This window comes from Scyliorhinus canicula, chromosome 8 (genome assembly GCF_902713615.1).
Source record: "Scyliorhinus canicula chromosome 8, sScyCan1.1, whole genome shotgun sequence".
In the NCBI taxonomy this organism is placed as follows: Eukaryota; Metazoa; Chordata; class Chondrichthyes; order Carcharhiniformes; family Scyliorhinidae; genus Scyliorhinus; species Scyliorhinus canicula.
In genome coordinates, this window is record NC_052153.1 from 50,069,331 (window position 1) to 50,088,167 (window position 18,837).

At 49.5% G+C, this 18,837-nt stretch overlaps 1 protein-coding gene across 2 annotated transcripts in view; it reads right to left on the minus strand.

Annotated features, from left to right (window-relative positions):
- LOC119970237 (FERM and PDZ domain-containing protein 1) overlaps positions 1–18,837 on the minus strand; it is a 178,421-nt gene that overhangs the window by 45,938 nt on the left and 113,646 nt on the right. For both annotated transcript variants that reach the window (XM_038804525.1, XM_038804526.1), the window contains 3 exons: positions 9,912–10,031; positions 8,578–8,714; positions 6,141–6,267 (listed from right to left, as the gene is read on the minus strand). In XM_038804525.1, the coding sequence (XP_038660453.1) occupies positions 6,141–6,267; positions 8,578–8,714; positions 9,912–10,031 (384 nt within the window). The remainder of the gene's footprint in view (positions 1–6,140; positions 6,268–8,577; positions 8,715–9,911; positions 10,032–18,837) is intronic.

The following is an 18,837-nucleotide window of genomic DNA, read 5'->3' on the forward strand; positions in this document are numbered from 1 at the left end:
CAGATTAAGGTCACCCATTATCACAGATGTTCCATTATCACATGCATCTCTGATTTCCTGTCTAATGCTATTCCCAGCATTACCACTGCAGTTTGGTGGTCTGTGTTCCACCTCTACGAATGTGTTTTGTCCCTTAATATTTCTTAACTAGACCTAGACAGATTCCACATCATCTATACCAATATCATTCCTCAATATTGTATCAATATCTTCTTTAATCAACAATGCAACTCCACCACCTTTTCCTTTCTATCTGTCCTTCCTGAAAATTGAATAGCCCTCAATGTTTAGTTCCGTCCTTGGTCATGGGCACGTTTAGCAGGGTGTTTCTCGGTACTTTTCGCCGTACTTTTTGGCCATTTCTAGCGACTTCAGCTCAGGAAGACTACTGGCCATTTTTAAAGCCAGCCCTGATCAACCCCACCATGGTCTGCGGACCCCCCCCCCCCCCCCCCGCCCCCCCCCCCCCCCCCCCCCCCCACCAACCACACTTTAGGCAACTTACCTCTTCCGAGGCCCTTGGCCCCCCCCCCCCCCCCTTACCCCACCTCCTATGGGCAGGGCACCCCCAGGGCCAATCCTGGGCATGGGCAACCTGGCACCTGGGACTGCCAACTTCGCAGTGCCTCTTCTGGCCTGGCAGTTCCAGGGTGGCACTACCAGAGTGCCCAGATGGCAGTGCCAAGGTGCCAGGCTGGCAGTGCCAAGGTTCCCAGCTGCCAACAGGAGTGCCAGGGTGCCACCCTGCCCAATGCCCATCAACCCGGGGGTCTCCAACAGACTGGGAGGCGAGAGCGAGATCCAGCGAGAGCGTGATCCAGATCGCAATGTCTCGCAAGATTCCATCGAATGCGCAATGAGGTCGCTGAATCACGCCCACTGTCTCTTTACCTCAGTGAGGATATACTTGCCATAGAGGGAGTGCAACAAAAGTTCACCAGGCTAATCACCGGGATGGTGGGATTATACAATGAGGAAAGACTGAGGAGACAGGGCCTGTCTGCACTGCAGGGACTCAATGGAATCTAGTGCCATCGTGTAGATGGGAAATAAGAGGGGCCAAGGATAGATCCTTGCGGGCCACCATTTTGGAGAGGAAAGGGAGATTGGCGATGGGATGGTGGGTTTTCAAGGAAGTTGGGGGTCAACAACATCACCATAGTTTGCTGACAATTGTGCCGCTGGCCGGGGGGCTTCTGTCAGGGTCGGTGGGGGGGGGGGGATAGCGGGGGTGTGTGTCCAGGAGGTGGGTTGGGGGGTCGGGGGGGACAGGCATGCAACACCATTGCCGCAGCCGGAAAGGGAGCCATGCAGCTGGGCATGCCGCTGACAGCCCACTGCAAACCTAGGGTCACAGGTTGTATAGGTATCCCCCCCCCCCCCCCCCCCCCCCCAGGCCACCTCACTATGTGCCCTCTGACCCCAACCGACCCATCAGCTGTATGGGCATGCTCCAGCACAACCAGTGCCATCATGTTGGCTGGGGTGTGTGTGTGTGTGTGGGGATTGTTTTTTTAAATAAATTTAAAGTACCCAATAATTATTTTCCAATTTAGCGTGGCCAATACACCTAACCTGCATATCTTTGGGTTGTGGGGTGAAACACATGCAGACACAGGGAAAATATTCAAACTCCACACAGACAGTGACCCAGGGCCGGGATCGAACCCGGGTCCTCAGCGCCGTAGGCAGCAGTGCTAACCACTGTGCCGCCATACCGCCCGTATGTGTGTAGGGGTTGTAGCGTGAATATGCGGCTGCAGCTTGTCAGCCTTCCGGGTGTCAATCACGGACCCGCCGAATCCTGCACCATTTTTCATCAGAATCGATTGTGTTTCACGTGGCACACGGTGCTAGCCCCTCCACTGCCAATGAATCAATCCAGGTGCAACGCCAGTTGTGCTGTTGTGAAAGTCCACGATTCCTGCCCCCACGTCAACACTTAGTCTCAGGAGGCCCCGCTGTGGGGGAACCACCGGTTTGTCCCAGGGAACATGGATGGCGGGTTCCTAGGGTGGCACAGGGCGGGCATTAGGAAGTTGGGAGACCTGTTTATTGACGGGAGGTTCGCGAGCCTTGGTGAACTGGAGGAGAAGTTTGAGCTCCCCCCGGGGAATATGTTCAGGTACCTTCAGGTCAAGGCATTTGCTAGGCGACAGGTGGAGGGGTTCCCTTTGCTGGGTAAGGGATAGGGTGCTTTCGGGGGTGTGGGTCGGGGATGGGAAGGTGTCTGACATCTACCAGGTAATGCAGGAGGTGGGGGAGGCGTCGGTAGAGGAGCTGAAGGCTAAGTGGGAGATGGAGCTTGGGGGGCAGATTGAGGAGGGGACATGGGCGGACGCCCTGGAGAGAGTGAACTCCTCCTCTTCATGTGCGAGGCTTAGTTTCATCCAGTTCAAGGTGCTGCACCGGGCCAACATGTCCGGATCTAGGATGAGTAGGTTGTTTGGGGGCGAAGACAGGTGCGTCTGGTGTTCGCGGAGTCCAGCAAACCATGCCCATATGTTCTGGGCATGCCGGGCACTGGAGGAGTTCTGGAAGGGGGTGGTGGGGACGGTGTCGAGGGTGGTGGGATCCAGGGTCAAGCCTACACACGATGGGGACTCGCGATATTTGGGGTCGGGGTGGAGCCGGGAGTGCAGGAGGCGAAAGAGGCCGATGTCTTGGCCTTTGTGTCCCTAGTAGCCCGGCGGAGGATCTTGCTGCAGTGGAAAGATGCGAGACCTCCGAGTGTGGAGACCTGGATTAATGACATGGCGGGATTCATTAAGCTAGAGAAGGTCAAATTCGCCCTGAGGGGGTCGGTACAAGGGTTCTTTAAGAGGTGGCAGCCTTTCCTCGACTTTCTGGCTCAATGATAAGGTACTAGGTCAGCAACAGCAGCAACCCGGGGGGGGGGGGGGGGGGGGGGGGGGTTTAGGGGGATAGTATTTAAGTTAATTTGCTTATTGTTAATTTATTTTGTTGTTTATTGGGGTGGGGGGGTGGCGGTTTGTTATATGTGTTGTTACGGGTGCCGGGGGGTGTTTATTATTATTATTGTTATTGTTATTATTGTTTTGTTGATATATATTTTTCAAAAAATTCCAATAAACATTTTTTTTAAAAAATACTTAGGGCGCGATTCTCCCAAACAGGGAGAAATCGTAAGGCTGGCGTCAAAAACGGGCGGGTTTGACGCCAGCCCCCCCCCCCCCCCCCCCCCCCCCCCCCCGACCGGGAACCGATTCTGGTCCCCGGTCGGGGCTAGCATGCCGCGGCCGTGAACTCCGGCATCGCGGGCTTAACGAATTTCGTTAAGCCCGCTTGCCAGAGTTTGCGACGGCTGACGCGTCACATGACGTCAGCCACGCATGCGCGGATTGGAAGTCTCCAACCCGCGCATGCGCGGATGGCGCCATCGCGCATTTGCGCGAAACCCGCGCATGCGCGGGCCAGGATGCCCCTCAGCCGCCCCGCGAATTGATACAGCGGGGCGGCGGAAGGACAAAGAGTGCGCAGGAATCGGACCCGCTGCCCGCGATCGGTGCCCACCGATCGCGGGCCCTTGGCACCCTTGGCACGGCCGTGGTACTGCCGTGCCAATCGGTGCCATGGTTGCCAAGATCCGAACTTTACGGCCGTTTTTACGAACGGCCAGACCAGGTGTGTTTGCCGTTCGTAAAAACGGCGGTAAAGGGCTTGAACTTCGGCCCATTCGGCCGCAGCGATTCGTGTCGGGAGTCGGGCGTGGGGGGGGGGGGAGAATAGTGAGAGGGCGTCAGACTAGCGTGGCCGTAAAAATTTACGACCCCCGCTATTCTCCGCACCGTCGTGAGTGCGGAGAATTGCGCCCTTAGTCTCAGGAATGGAGAATCCAGCCCAAGAACTCAATGGGGAGGGAATTATTTCCACCCCATTTTCTAATGATAGTCAGCTTGTTTTAAATTCACATGAATTATTATTCATCTACATTAGCAAAAAAAAAGACTGACTAGCATTTATGTTTTTAAAATTCATTTATGGGATGTGGGCATCGCTGGCTGAGCCAGCATTTATTGCCCATCCCTAGCTGTCCTTCAGAAGGTGGTGGTGAGCTGCCTTCTTGAACCCCTGCAGTCCCAGTTGTGTAGGTACACCCACACTACCGTTAGGGAGCCAGGATTTTGCCCCAGCGACAGTGAAGGAACGGCTGTATATTTCCAAGTCAGGATGGTGAGTGACTTGGAGGGGAACCTCCAGGTGGTGGGGTTCCCAGCGATCTGCTACTCTTGTCCTTCTAGATGGTGGTGGTTGTGGGTTTGGAAGGTGCTGTCTAAGGAACTTTGGTGAGTTCCTGTTGTGCATCTTGTAGATGGTACACATGGTTGCTACTGTTCGTCAGTGATGGAGGGACTGAATATTTGTGGAAGGGGAGTAATCAAGCGGGCTGCTTTGTCCTGGATGGTGTCGAGTTTCTTGAGTGTTGTTGGAACTGCACGCATCTAAGGAAGTGGAGAGTATCCCATTACCCTCCTGACTTGTGCTTTTTAGATGGTGGACAGCCTTTATGGGACATGGTGGCACAGTGGTTAACACTGTTCTGGGGACTCACAGCTCCAGGGACCCGGGTTCAATTCTGGCCTTGAGTCACTGTCTGCATGGAGTTTGCACTTTCTCCCCCTGTCTGCGTGGGTTTCCTCCAAGTGCTCCGGTCTCCTCGCACAGTCCAAAAATGTGCATGTTAGGTGGATTGGCCATGCTAAATTGTCTCTTATTGTCCAGGGTTGTGGGCCTAGGTTGGGTGTTTTTTCAGTGGGTTGGTGCAGACTTGATGGGCCCAATGGCCTCCTTCTGCACTGTAGGGATTCTGTGATTCTAAGGAGGTGAGTTACTCACTGTAGGATTCCTAGCCTTTGACCTGTTCTGGTAACCACAATATTAATATGGCAAAGTCCTGGTCAGTTTCTGATCAATAGTAATCCCCAAGATGTTGAATTTTCAAGACCTCAGGATGTCCCTATGTGATTTACAGTTAATGATGTATCTTTAAAGTATAGTCACTAATGTAATTTAGGGAATGGGGCAGCCAATTTGCACTCAGCAAGAGACCCACAAACACAATGGGATAAGTGTCAAGGAATTTTTATACACATTGTGAGTCCGGCAGCTCCACGCACAATAAGATTGGCTTTATCGACAATCTCCTACACAGGGCCCAAGCCATTTTCTCACCGTGCAAGCTTTACACCAAAATAGGGCTCATCAAAGCTACCCTGTGGGATAATGGCTACCCCAATCAGATCACTGCTCGCTGCGCATTGCATATACTCACAAATGAAACTGAGGTCACCACCTCCAAACCTCAAAAGTCCCCAATTATCCTGTAAAAGTAAGATCTCACAAAAAAATTAGCAACTATATACTATATAATGGTAACTTAAGTGGTAATTCCACGAAAAGGATGCTGCCGTGAATCCAAAAAGACATTCCGCCTGCCACATAAATGGGTAATGTGGTATATGAATTTCAGAGCCAGTGCAATGCCAGGTTCATAGGCTACATCAAACAGCATGTCCCTTCAGCTATTCACAATAAACAGAACACTGACCATACTCAACCTGCATGTGCTTGCAAACCTCAGGACACGTTTAACGATAGATATGTGATTGGGCAGGACTCTCTAAACAATCCTGAGTGTACAAAGAATTGCACTCAAGACCAATTTAACATTATCAGCCAGGCCCACAATGTGGCTCACTTACGCTTGCTAGAGGCTACATATATTAATTTGCAGGTCCTGTTCTCTGCAGGCAAAATGAACATGTCCAGAATTGCGCTGTTTTTGAATGAAAGAAAAGGATGGATGACAATAGTGTTTGGTGCATTTACCATGGCAACACCTCAACCAATCAGAGTCGATTTGCCAACCAAACGGCACCCTTTTCTCATACAATGTAAATGGTGGCTCCCTTTGAAATTTGGCATTTTTGCATCTGTCCTGATGAATGCAGTATGAAAAGTTTCAACTGCATTTCTCATTTTTCACTGACATTCAAGTTCTGTACTGCCAAGCAACTAAAAAAATGAAAGGAAGATCTGTGAAAAGGTGGAAGGCAAGAGAGCCAGATTAAATGATGAGCATAATTTTTACCTCTGGGTATTCAGCTATCAAGAATTACCTTTTGTCCTGGTGCAACCAAGCTATGGTTGTTCTTAAGATGATAGTTAATGGCCTTTCTGATATCTTTTTCCTTCATGTTATGCAGCAGAGTTGGCGAGACAAAGTTCTCAATTCCCCAATCCTTCCTGCAAATAATAATATTGCATAATTGTACAATTTAACAAAGCTCGTAAATATCCCACTGTCAATTAAGTGCTAATAATTACTTGATCTGCATAATGTTGGTAGACCTTGGAACAGAGAAACCTAACTTAGAGGGTCAGCAGGGGCTGGTTTAGCTCACTGGGCTAAATCACTGGCTTTTAAAGCAGACCAAGCAGGCCAGCAGCACGGTTCCATTCCCGTACCAGCCTCCCCGGACAGGCGCCGGAATGTGGCGACTAGGGGCTTTTCACAGTAACTTCATTGAAGCCTACTCGTGACAATAAGCAATTTTCATTTCATTTTTTCACATGATGATCATTGTGTGCAACTACACGTTGCAGCTACGGGGGGTGAGGGGGGGGGGGAGAGATAGGGCGGCGGTGTGTCGGTTCTGGTGTTGGCTTGGCCTGGTGGGTGGTCAGGGGACCTGGGGTGTCAGAGGGGAGAGGACTGGCCCTTCCTCCTGGGGCGCCTGCGATGTGGTTGCCTTGTTGGTTTGTGAATCTCTTCTGTGGAGCATCTGTCGCTGAACAGATGGCTTTGGGCCCATGGTTTCCAAAGCTCTCCAACACTGAGGTTTCCTCACCTCACATCTGGATTTGTAGCAGACTAACTGATAGAGACTGATTGTTGTAATCTTTTGAAATTTGGCATTCTTGCACTTGTCCTGATGAGTGCAAGAGGAAAAGCTTTGGTAACATGTCTCTTTATTTCAGTAATAACTCCATTATTGTCATATCATGTGGCTGCCAGGATGGTAGAAAGTGAAGGAGATAAATGGCGCCTGGTTTCTTGTTTGTTTAGCAATTCCTTTGCTCCATTCAGACATTCAGGAATTCATAAACATTTAATGTTCCCCTTTTACATTTCATGATATTCATATCCTGCAGTGTGGATTGGATTTGATTTATTGTCACATGTATCGAGGTATAGTGAAAAGCTTTGTTCTGCGTACAGCCCAGACAGCTCTTTCCATACATGAAAAAACATAGGACATAAATAAATACACAATGTAAATACATAGGTACAGGCATTGGGTGAGCATATGGAGTGTAGTACTACTCAGTAAAGAAGACGTGGGAAGAGATCAGTTCAGTCCATAAGACATCATTCAGAAGTCCGGTAACAGCGGGGAGGAAGCTGTTTGATATTTTGCCTCGTGTGCTGCTTCTCTGAATATGTAGTTCCGACCCCAGTGACATCATCAGGGCTTAATTGCCATTGTAATTTGTGGGTGTGCAGTAAGGCTATCGGGGCCTACTTGCTCAAGTGAAGACAACAGGAGCTGGTGCCAGAACTGGCCCAAACAGGTAAGGTCTTTCATTTTTTTTAAACTTTACTTGTCAGCCAGAAGTAATGTTGCCCAACATTGCATTCTCACATGCCAGATTCAGGTGCCAAGGTCATGCCGGCAAGATCTGGGAGTGAAAATCGGCTGACCCGCACACTGCTTAGGTCAGAGGGGTTTGGTGCTTGTGGCTTCCTGACTACCCGATTCCTAATCGGGCTTTGATGAAGGCTGCTGGAACACCAGAGTGCCAGGGATGGGGTCCTGAAGTGCAGACAATTAAATCTGAGAATCCTGGTTAGCACTGCAGCCTACGCCGCTGAGGACCCGGATTCAAATCCCAGCCCTGGGTCACTGCCCGTGTGGTGTTTGCACAATCTCCCAGTGTCTGCGTGGGTTTCACCCCCACAACCCAAAGATGTGCAGGGTAGGTGGATTGGCCACACTAAATTGCCCCTTAATTTGGAAAAAAAGATAATTGCGTACTCTAATTTTTATTTTTTTTAAATCTGAAAATCGAAGGTTGTCTCACTTCAAGGAAACTAATGTGATAATTCTGTGACAGTTTAGTGAAGTAATGCACGATAATGATGCTCCTCGAACCAGGAATCTCGCAAACAATGAGTGGGGTTAATAAGGAGTCCATCTAACGAGGGATTATGCTGGAGAGATCTTGCAAACAATGTCTCACTAACAAAGAGTTTTCCCAACCAAGCGTCCCACTGGCAAGGCATCTTATTAATGAGGAGTCCCGTTAACAAGGATCCTCATTCATGAGGAGTTTCACTAACTAGGAGGCTTGCAATTTAGACATCCCACTTACAAGGAGACTTGCTAACTCGACATCTCACTAATGAAGTGTCTTTCCAGTGAGATGTCTAGTGAATCAGGTGTCTTGCTATCGAGAAGTCAGTGGAATGTAGTGCAAACACAGTTTGGTGTGAGGTACAGTTTTTAAGCTGAAGCAATGAAGGGTTAAATTCTGTGAGGTATGTTGACTCACTCGATGTACTTCATGGAGACTTTCTGCGACTGCTTGGAGGTGAGGATGCATTCCTGAATCTGCAGTGCAGCCAGACGGATGGCAGTATTGCATTTCATCTCCATTGCAAACTTTTCCAGCAGCACATCATTGCAACTCTGTAAAAGAGAAGACCGCTGAAGTCACTACACACAGCCGCCTAGAAAAATATTCAGAGCATGTTACCACCATTTACAAGTGTTTTCACAAAATCATCGCACTTTACATCATTGGAGTCCATTTGGTCCAGTATGTCTATACTGGCCCTTTGAAAGAGCTATCCAATTAGTCCCCCTCCCCTATAGTGCTGTAAATGTTTCCCCAACAAGTAAATATCCAAAGATGTTTTGAGAGTTACTATCAGATCTATCAGTGAATTTCAGATCCTAACACAGCGTGTAAAAAAAACCTTTCCTCATCCGCACCCTGTTCCTTTGCTCAAAATCTGTGTCTCTGGACCTGAGTGAAAAGAGTGAAAACAGTTTCTTCTTATTGACTCTATCAAAACTCCTCATAATTGTGGATATTGCCCTTAAATTGTGCCTTAATTGTCTCCACTCTGGAGAGACCAATCCCATCTTCTCTAGTTTCTACACATAACTGAAGTCACTCATTCTGAGATGAGGACATTTTATGAATATACAAATTTCTGGACGTAAGAAAATCAGGTCCACTTAGTTCACCTTCTGCAATATTGATAGGCCAATGACACAATGATAATGGAATTATTGACTAATCACAGAAATAATTTCCAGCAATTAGTCAACAGGCCCAGACATACGATGAGGAAAAACCCCAGATATGGAAAGTTTTCAATCACAAGAAAAGTCACAAACTACATTTATCAAATGTGTTGTCTCAAATTACTCACATACTGAATCCCAAAATGCTATTTTCTGAAAGAAATCTATGTAATTTTCATTTGATTCATCCCACACCTTGACTCATTTGGGAGGGGTGGCAAGGTGGCGCAGTTGTTAGCACTGCTGCCTCACGGTGCTGAGGACCCGGGTTACTGTCCGTGTGGAGTTTGCACATTCTACCCGTGTCTGCATGGGTAACACCCCTACAACCCAAAAGATGTGCAGGATAGATGGATTGGCTATGCTAAATTGCCCCCTAATCGGAAAAAAAAATGAATTGGGAACTTTAAATTTGAAAAAAGACTAATTTGGGATTATTTTCCATTGATTGGCCATTTGCTGGCTGAAAGGTTATTAGTTTTGGACTGGAGCCTCTGGTTATACTGTTCTGGGCAAGGCAAAGCATTTGGCCATGGTTGGAGTTTACCGTGATTCCTCAAGTCAAACGTATACCTGTCGGTAGAGGTATTCAAAGGCAACCGGATCATCTTGTAAAAGCACGAGTGGATCTCTTGGTAGAAAACAAACCCTGAAGAGACACCTATAGTCACGGGGCTCTCGTTTCTGGACTACCTGTGGAAAACATTTACATTGTTACTTCATTAATACTGTCACATCTTGAAAATAATTAATAAATCATTTTCTTTAAATTTATGTTTTAACAAGAAGCATTCTTTGATATAAACGTCAGGGAACATAAACCTAATCTACCCAATCTCTCCTCATAGGATAATCCCCTCAATCCAGGATCCAATCTAATGACTCATTTCTTTACCTCTCAACCACCCTTTCCCCTCTGTATTGTGTGTGAGTGTGTGTAAAGTGGGGGTAGTTAGGAAGGGGGGATGTTAGAGAAGGGGTACTGGACAGTCAGTTACTTTTTTCTGTCAGTTTAATTAGAGTACTGCATATAATAAAAGGTTACTTGTGTTAAAATTACAAACCTGGGGCGGGAGTCTCCGACCCGGCCGGGGGCCGGCGTCAATCCCGCCCCCCCCATGTCCCGAAGTCTCCGCCACCAGAGATTCGGCGGGGGCGGGAATCGTGCCGCGCCGGTCGGCAACCCCCCCCCCGGCGATTCTCCAGCCCGCAATGGGCCGATGTCCCGCCGCTGTCAAGCCTCTCCCGCACCTTTGGGGCCACCCGACGCCAGAGTAGTTCACGCCACTCCATCATACCGGTACCCCCCTGCCCCGCCGGGTAGGGGAGAATCCCGGCTCTGATGTCATAGTCTGGCATGGCCTGGAATTTAGGCCCAATAAAATTGGACACTTTAAATTAAGAATTGGACATTTTAAATCCAACCGCAGTCAACCTTAGACAGGCTGATGGGAATTTGAATTTGGCCAAACTTCGAATAGACCGAAACTCAGACAAATTGGCAGAACATATCTGGACCCGCCATATGAATCACCCATCATATTCATGAATTGTTTGAGTAGACAAGGTTACACACAGACAATACACCAGGAAATGGAGCCCCGAAGTTCTACTGGATAGTGCCATTGGATGGTGCCATTCCCACCCTGTGATCTCATCGGCTGGGGGCCGGAGAACATTCCGGAAAGGCAGGGGGAACCTCCCCGCAGCGAAGACTCCATGCAGCAGAGACAGAAGGAAACAGCCTGCAAGACTATCCTTCGCAGCGAAGAGAGACCCTGAGGAAATCGAGACTCAGAGAATCAGACCCGCGACACAGCTGAGTTCATCAACACGGGTTGTACTAAGAATCTTGGGACTGTTTAGTAATATTTTGGGATAATTTAAGGAACTGATTTTACTGTTTGTTCAATATATTTGATTGTATTTTACACTTGTGTTATCCTTTGCTTGCCTTGTCAAAGACATCTGGATAAAACTTTTGATTAATACACTGGTCGAAAGTAGGGACCCGATTCTCCGCTGCCCACGACGGGTCAGAGAATAGCGGGAGGGCCTTCCCGACATTTTTCCCGACCTCCCGCTATTCCCCCTCCCCCACGGCCGCCCTATGACACGAATCGCTGCTCGCCGTTTTTTTACGGCGAACAGCGATTCTCCCCTAACCGATGGGCCGAGTTCCCAGGCCTTTACGGCCGTTTTCACGAACGCAAACACACCTGCTCTCGCCGTTCGTGAAAACAGCTGCAAAGTGCCGTTCCCGACAACCATGGCACCGATTGGCACGGCCGTGGGGTGGCATGGGCCCGCGATTGGTGGGCACTCTTTGTTCCTCCGCCGCCCCGCAGGATCAGTCCGTGGGGCGGCTGAGGGGCATGACGGCCGCGCATGCGCGGGTTTGACGCATATGCGTGATGACGTCATCTGCGCATGCGCGGGTTGGAGCCGTCCAATCCGCGCATGCGCGGCTGACGTCATCGTGCGCGTCAGCTGCCCTGACCCTTGGCGCGCGGGCTTAGCGGCGGTCGCTAAGCCTGCGATGCCCCGACCGGGGGGGGAGAATCGGGTCCCGGGAGGGGGCGCGGAGGCTGCAGTGAAACACGGCCAGTTTCACGGCAGCCTTTACGACTCTCCGCATTTGAGGAGAATCGCGCCCCTGAGATTTTACAGATTTAACACTGGTGACAGCAGTTTATTGGGCTCAGCCAAGGTTCACCGATATTTAAAAATAAGATCTAATTTCACTTGTGTTGCGACTCCGGGTGAAGTGGAACTGGAATAGACCACGCAGTAGCCAAGGGGGTTGTGACAGCTCCCTCTAGGGTAAGTCTTTAGGTGAAGACACCAAAGCTGCACACAGTCCTCCAGGTTTGCCCTCACCAATGCCTTGGATAATTACAGTAGTACTTCTTTACTCTTATACTCTAATTCATTTGGAGCAAAAACTAACACGCCATTTGCCTTCTTAATTGCTTGGTATACCTGCAAATCAGCCCACTGTGATTAATGTACAATGGCACCAAGATCTCTTTGAATGGTAGCATTTCCAGTCACACACCATTCAAGAAATATTGTGCTTTTTTTCCCTATAAAATGGATAACTTCACCATATTGTATTCAATCTGCCATGTTCTTGTCAACTCACCCTGTCTATATTCCTCTGCAGCCACTTTGTGTCCTCTTTACCATGTACCTGTCTATCTAACTATGTATCGTTGGGCAGGATACTACGTTCTAGAATCCATGCATTCCCAACAATGGAGAATCAGACTGGTCCCTGTTGGCAGTCGGGAGCTGCGCCCGGGTCGGGTCACAGCCGCTGGCATGCAAATATATGGAGAGCGGTTACAAAAGAGGAAGTGAGACCACTTAGCTGCTTTGAAGTGGCCAAGTGCTGTCAATCATAACAAGAGTGTTGATAAACATTGTGGTTAGGATCAATGGAGGATGTTTGAGATGCATTCAAGCGTAAAGGGAAAGATAAATAAACAACCCCCTTGTAGCTGTGTCGTAACCATTAAGCTGTCAATCACAGGCTAATGAAAGGGGTGCTGTTCTGTGAGATTGAATGGATTCATAGCTTTTCCAAGAAACTCAAGATTTTTGAAGGCTTTTGAAGTGTTGAGGGCTTTCTAGGAAGGCTCCGACATTGAATAATAATAATAATAATCATTTATTGTCACGAGTAGGCTTCACTGAAGTTACTGTGAAAAGCCCCTCGTCGCCACATTCCGGCGCCTGTTCGGGGAGGCAGGTACGGGAATTGAACCCGCGCTGCTGGCCTTGTTCTGCATTACAAGCCAGCTGTGCTAAACCAGCCTCTCAAGAAGCTGCAGCTTCAAAGGCATCGGGCTGAGGGAGCAAATATTAGGAAAGGGAAAGTGTTCCTGCACTGATTCTTCACTGAACTGCCTGGACTGCTCATCAGCTGTCAGGCGGAGCAACCCGGGGTGAGAAGACCACTTCAGAGTTTTAAAAGTCTGACTAGGATACTGCTGTTCAGCAGAGGGGTGCCTGAGATCACCATGCCGAGAGTGATCTTCAGGTTGCCCAGAGCTGGAAAGGGCAGTCCAGACATGGACACCCCCTTTACGAGGGTCCTGAGGTCAAGCTCTCACCCAAAGCCCAAATCCACCCAACCCCAAGAACCTTGGAGAAACCCCTCTGCAGTAGCAGGGGGGCACATTAGCAACATCAGCAATGGGTTGGCCCCATTGACCCCCCCCCCCCCATCCCAGGATCTACCATGCCAAGGTTGTGCTTAGCCATACATATACCAGCCTCTGAACCCCAAGTTATCTTGTTTTTCCTCCTTTGTTTACTGTCCATTAACCAGTCCTCCATCCACGCGTAATATATCATCGCCCAATCCCATGAGTCCAAATTCTATGTAATAGTCTCCATAGAATCCCTACAATGTAGAAGGAGGCCATTCGACCCATCAAGTCTGCACTGTCTCTCCGAAAGAGCACACTATCTAGGCCCACTCCCCCACCCTATCCCTGTAACCCCGCGCATTGATCATGGCCAATCCACCTAACCTACAAATCCTTGGACAAGTAGGGGCAATTTATCATGGCCAACCTAACAAACCTGCCCATCTTTGAACTGTGGGAGTAAACCGGAGCACCTGGAGGAAACCCACACAGACACAAGGCGAACGTGCAACCACGCAGTCACCAAAGTTGGAATCAAGCCCGGGTCCCTGGCGCTGTGAGGCAGCGGTGCTAACCACTGTGTCAACGTGCTGCCGTTGTGTGGCAACTCACTGAATGCTTTCTGAAAATCCAAAAACACTAAATCTGCTGGTTCCTTCTTATCTATCCTATAAGTTAGATGGTCAGAAATCTGATTAGGCAAACACAATTTTCCTTTCAAAAATCTGTGATGACTCTGCTGAAGCATATTATGATTTTCTAAATGCCCTGTTATTATATCCCTAATACTGAATTATACCATTTTACCTATTACTGATGTTAGGCTGACTGCCCTATAGTTCTCTGCTTTCTCCCTTTCTCATTAACAAGGTTATAATATGTTTTTTACCTTCCAATCCTTGGGAACTGTTCTATAATCAATAGGCTGGATTCTCTGTTTCAGAGACTAAGGGCGCAATTCTCTAGAAACATTTCAAAGTGAGGTAGCGAGCGGGAATTGCCACGAGCATCCCAGCGGTCAGTCCAGTGAGGCCGGCAACGCAATTCTATGTTAATTAGTCCACTTAACGAGGTCTCACAAGCTTCTCATAGCAAATGAAGGCTCGACAGCTGTTGTTCTGCTGGGGGCCAGAGATCTTTCCACCACCGCGCAAGCATCCACCCCCAACTCCCCATGCGACCCCCAACCATCCCTCCACCTCCCCTCTCCCTTCAACCCCCCAACCCTTCCTTTACACCCCCCCCCCCCCACCATTGTGAACCACGCGTGTGGCTAATGATGCACTCTCTGTGTCTCCTCAGGAAAAGTTCTCCCACAATCGGCGCGAGAGGGCCCAGACTGGTGGTGGTGTGCCACTCAAGAATCTTCATCTTCTTTGAGGACATGTCTAGGAGGTGACCGGTGTGGCCGAGGACAGAGCAGTCACCAACACAAAGGCTGGCGGACGCCGCAGAGGTGAGGAATCACCGGGATCTCCCTGGAGGACCTGTCAAACGTGAGTTGTTACTCCTGACTGACCCATCGCTCCCACTGACCACATGTCCATTCTCCCACAGGTCCTCCAACCAACGGCATCGGCCCAACCCGGGTGGCCCTCTCTCCACCTCCCATGAGACCAGATCAGAGGAGAGCAGCGAGGATGCCACCATAATAGTTGCTGTCATCCCCACCCTCCACCAGCGCAGAGACACCACCTCGGTGGGAAACGTTAGTGGTCAGGCTTCTGGGGCACAATCTAGTGAGCACCCCACAGCTGATGATGCACATCAGGTGGAGGAGGAACTCACAGGAGAGTCAGCAGCAGAGGTCTGCTGGATCCCAGGACCCAGGTGGGTCCCAGCCTGATGCTGAGCCTCTGGTACAGGGTTACCCGGAGCTGATGGTGGCAATAGGGAGCAACCGGAACATTCGGAGCGGGATGCCAGTGTCACTCCAGCAGACCCATAGCTGCTTGGACGAGTCCCAGTGGCTGCAGGCACAGGAAATGTTGCCGGCAATGCGTGGCACTGAGGCCAACACTGCTAGGATGGCGACTGCAGTGGACAGCCTGGTACACGACATCGGCTCAACCGGTGAGAAACTTCCCAGGGGCCAAAAAAGTGGCTACGTGTCATTGAAAAGCGGTGGGGAATTCGGCGACAGAGCTGACGGGAAACTCCCTGAAATACCAGCCACAAACGAAGAAATCTTTTGGGAGGATCGTGCCCCATGTCTGCATGGATTGGATCGTTCGGCGGGATTTTCCGCCTGCCGCGCCACTTTTCAGCCCCGACCCGCCTGCGGGATTCTCCGTTACGCCGGCCGGTCAATGGGGTTTCCCATTGTGGTGGAGCCCCACGCTGTCGGGAAAACCCCCGGGCGCCGGCAAAACTGACAATCCCGCCGGCGGAGAATCCAGCCCCATTCTTTTAAAGGAGTCTAAAAAATTGCAGAAGTATTACTGCTCATATTTAATAATTCCTTAGAAAAATGTATAATTATAGAGTATGATAGATAGCTACAGTAATTCCTATATTTAAGAAAGGAGACAGAACATGCCTGGGAATTATAAACCAGTCAGTGCTGGAAAGGTAATTGGGCTGAATTCTCCGGTCGCCGACGCCGAAATCGTGTTCGCCGACTGTTCGAGAATCCAAGTTTCCAACGAAATCGGGGGCGGTGCTGCTTTTGCAATGGTCCGCCCCCTCCAAAGCGACGAACTCGCAGAGACGGCGCCTCACGTATCAACGGCCTCAGGACATTGCCTGAGGCCCGACCCCCGATGCTCCGCCCCGACCAGCCGAGTTCCCGACGGCCTGGGTCTCTCATGGTCTCACCCGTCGGGAATTCAGCGTGGTGGCTGCGGACTCAGTCACAGCCGTGGGCAGGGGGGACATTATTCGGGGCTGGAGGCACTGCGAGGGGAGGGGGGGGCGGTCTGGAGCGCACGACCCGGCCGAAGGGGAGGGGGGGGGGGACTATTTCACGGGCTGGGTCAGTAAGCGGCCGTCACCATGTAGCACGGCACGGCCGCTGCAGGCCGCGGCCATGGTAATTCTCCGGGGCGTATCGGCAGCTGGAGCCGGGTATCTCAGTGCTGCCGTCCTGCGAGCCCCCAGCAAAACGGGGATTCGGTGGCCGTTTTGCGCCAGTTTGTCTGCCGTAAAACGCCATCATCCCCATGCCGGCGTGGGGACTTAGCCCCAGAATCGGAGAATTCAGCCCATGGATTACCTCCCAAAAGAGAAAATAGAAGAACATCTAGAAGCAACAATATAAAAATTAATACTCAGCATGGATTTCAATTGGGAAAATCTTGCTTGACCAACTCTGTTGAATTTTTTGAGGTGAGAGAATGTGGAGTTAGGGGACAAGTTGCTATTTGGCTTCAAGACAGGGAGCAGAGAGTGGGAGTAAAGGGTTGTTTTTCAGAGAAGATGGGAAGTGGTGTTCCACAAGGATCAGTGGTGATGCTACTGCTGTTTACAATTAACATTCATTTCTAAATTTTTGGATGACACCAAATGGGGGTGAGGGGTGGGAGAGATTAGCCAATACTGAGGAGAGAAGAATGCAGCAAATCACAGGAAGGCATTAATACATTTTAAGAATAACCAAATAATTGGCAAATTAAGATCAACACAGATAAATGTAGGTAATACATTTTGAGAGGAAGAATAGGGAGGCCACTTATCACTTGGAAGATGCAAGCTACGAGAGAAATAAAAGGATCTTGGCGTATAAATACACCAATCACTAAAAGTTACACCACCACAGGTTAGCAAGGCCATAAAAAAAACAAGAACTAGACTGTATTTCTAGAGGGACAAAATTGAAAGGTATGGGAGTCATGCTAAACCTGTATCAAACTTTGGTTCAACTATACTCCGAGTCCTGTTTGTGGTTCTGAACACCATATTACAAAAACAATATAAAGGAAGCGGAGAGCATGCAGAGAAGATTTGTGAGATTTAGGATAAGGACCAGAAATTCATGGGTATACATACCAGGCAAAGATTGACAGATTTGGTCACTTTTCTCTTGAAAAAAAGCTGGAGGGGTGACTTAATTAAGGTCTTTAAAATTATGAAAAGTATTGAAAGAGTGGATACAGAGGGAGTCTATGCTCTTGTAGGGAAGAGCATAGAGGCCATCAAATGAGACAGTCACGAAGAAATCCAATAGGAAATTTAGAAGAAACTTCTTTACCCTCAGAATATGGAGCTTGTAACATAAGAAAGAAGGGACTGGAGAAAAGTGATGAAGGGAGTCACATGATAGTAAATTGCATGCAGAGCGAGTCTGAGAGAAGTAGGCAAGAAGATAGCAATATTACCTTGGAGATATGTAGACTTGCGGTTTTATTTAGAAAATATTTTATTGAGGGATTTATAATTTTAACATTTTAAACAACAAAGAAATCCAACATACATAAAAAACCCACAATAACATACCCAACACCCTCCCACACTAGACCCTAACTACCCATATATTAGATTCCCTGCCCTTATTCATCACTCCCATGCCTCCCCTTTCCGCCCCCCCACTCCTGCTGACAGTCAATTCTCCTTGAAGAAGTCGATGAACGGCTGTTATCACCGAGTGAACCCCTGTAATGAACCACTTAAGGCAAACTTGATTTTCTCTAGTCTAAGAAACCCTGCCATGTCACTGACCCACACCCCCGACTTTGGAGGCTCCAAGTCCCTCCATCCCAGCAAAATCCACCTCCGGCCAAAACGTCGGCCTCTCTCCCCCCCTAGGCTCCCGGATCTTCCGACACCCCTGGACACGGAGTCACCCTCACTCACTGGACCTTTGACATTACATCTGAAAATCCCTGCCAAAATCCCCTCAGCCTCGGACACACCCAGAACACGTGCACATTATTCGCTGTACCTCCCCCACACCGCCCACACCTGTTCTCCACCTCCTCAAAAAACCTGCTCATCCGGGCTACAGTCATGTGAGCCCTGTGGACCACCTTAAACTGGATCAGGCTAAGCCTGGCACACAATGAGGATGCATTGACTCTCCTCAGGGCCTTCTCCCATAACCCGACTTCCGACTCCCCTCCCAGCTCTTCCTCCCACTCCCTCTTCAACTCCCCCATTGGAATCCCTTCCCACTCCATCCAGTTCCTTATATATTTCCGAGACCCTCCCCTCCCCAACCCATGTTTTTTACACCACCTTATTCCGTAGCCCCCTCAGCGGAGGCGAGGGAAGCCCGGGACCTGCCTCCGAACAAAGCCCCCCCACTTGCAAGTACCGGAACCCATTCCCCCCGGCAACTCAAACCCTTTGTCTAGCTCCTCCAGGCTCGGGAAACCCTCCTCAATGAAGAGATCCCCACAGCTCAC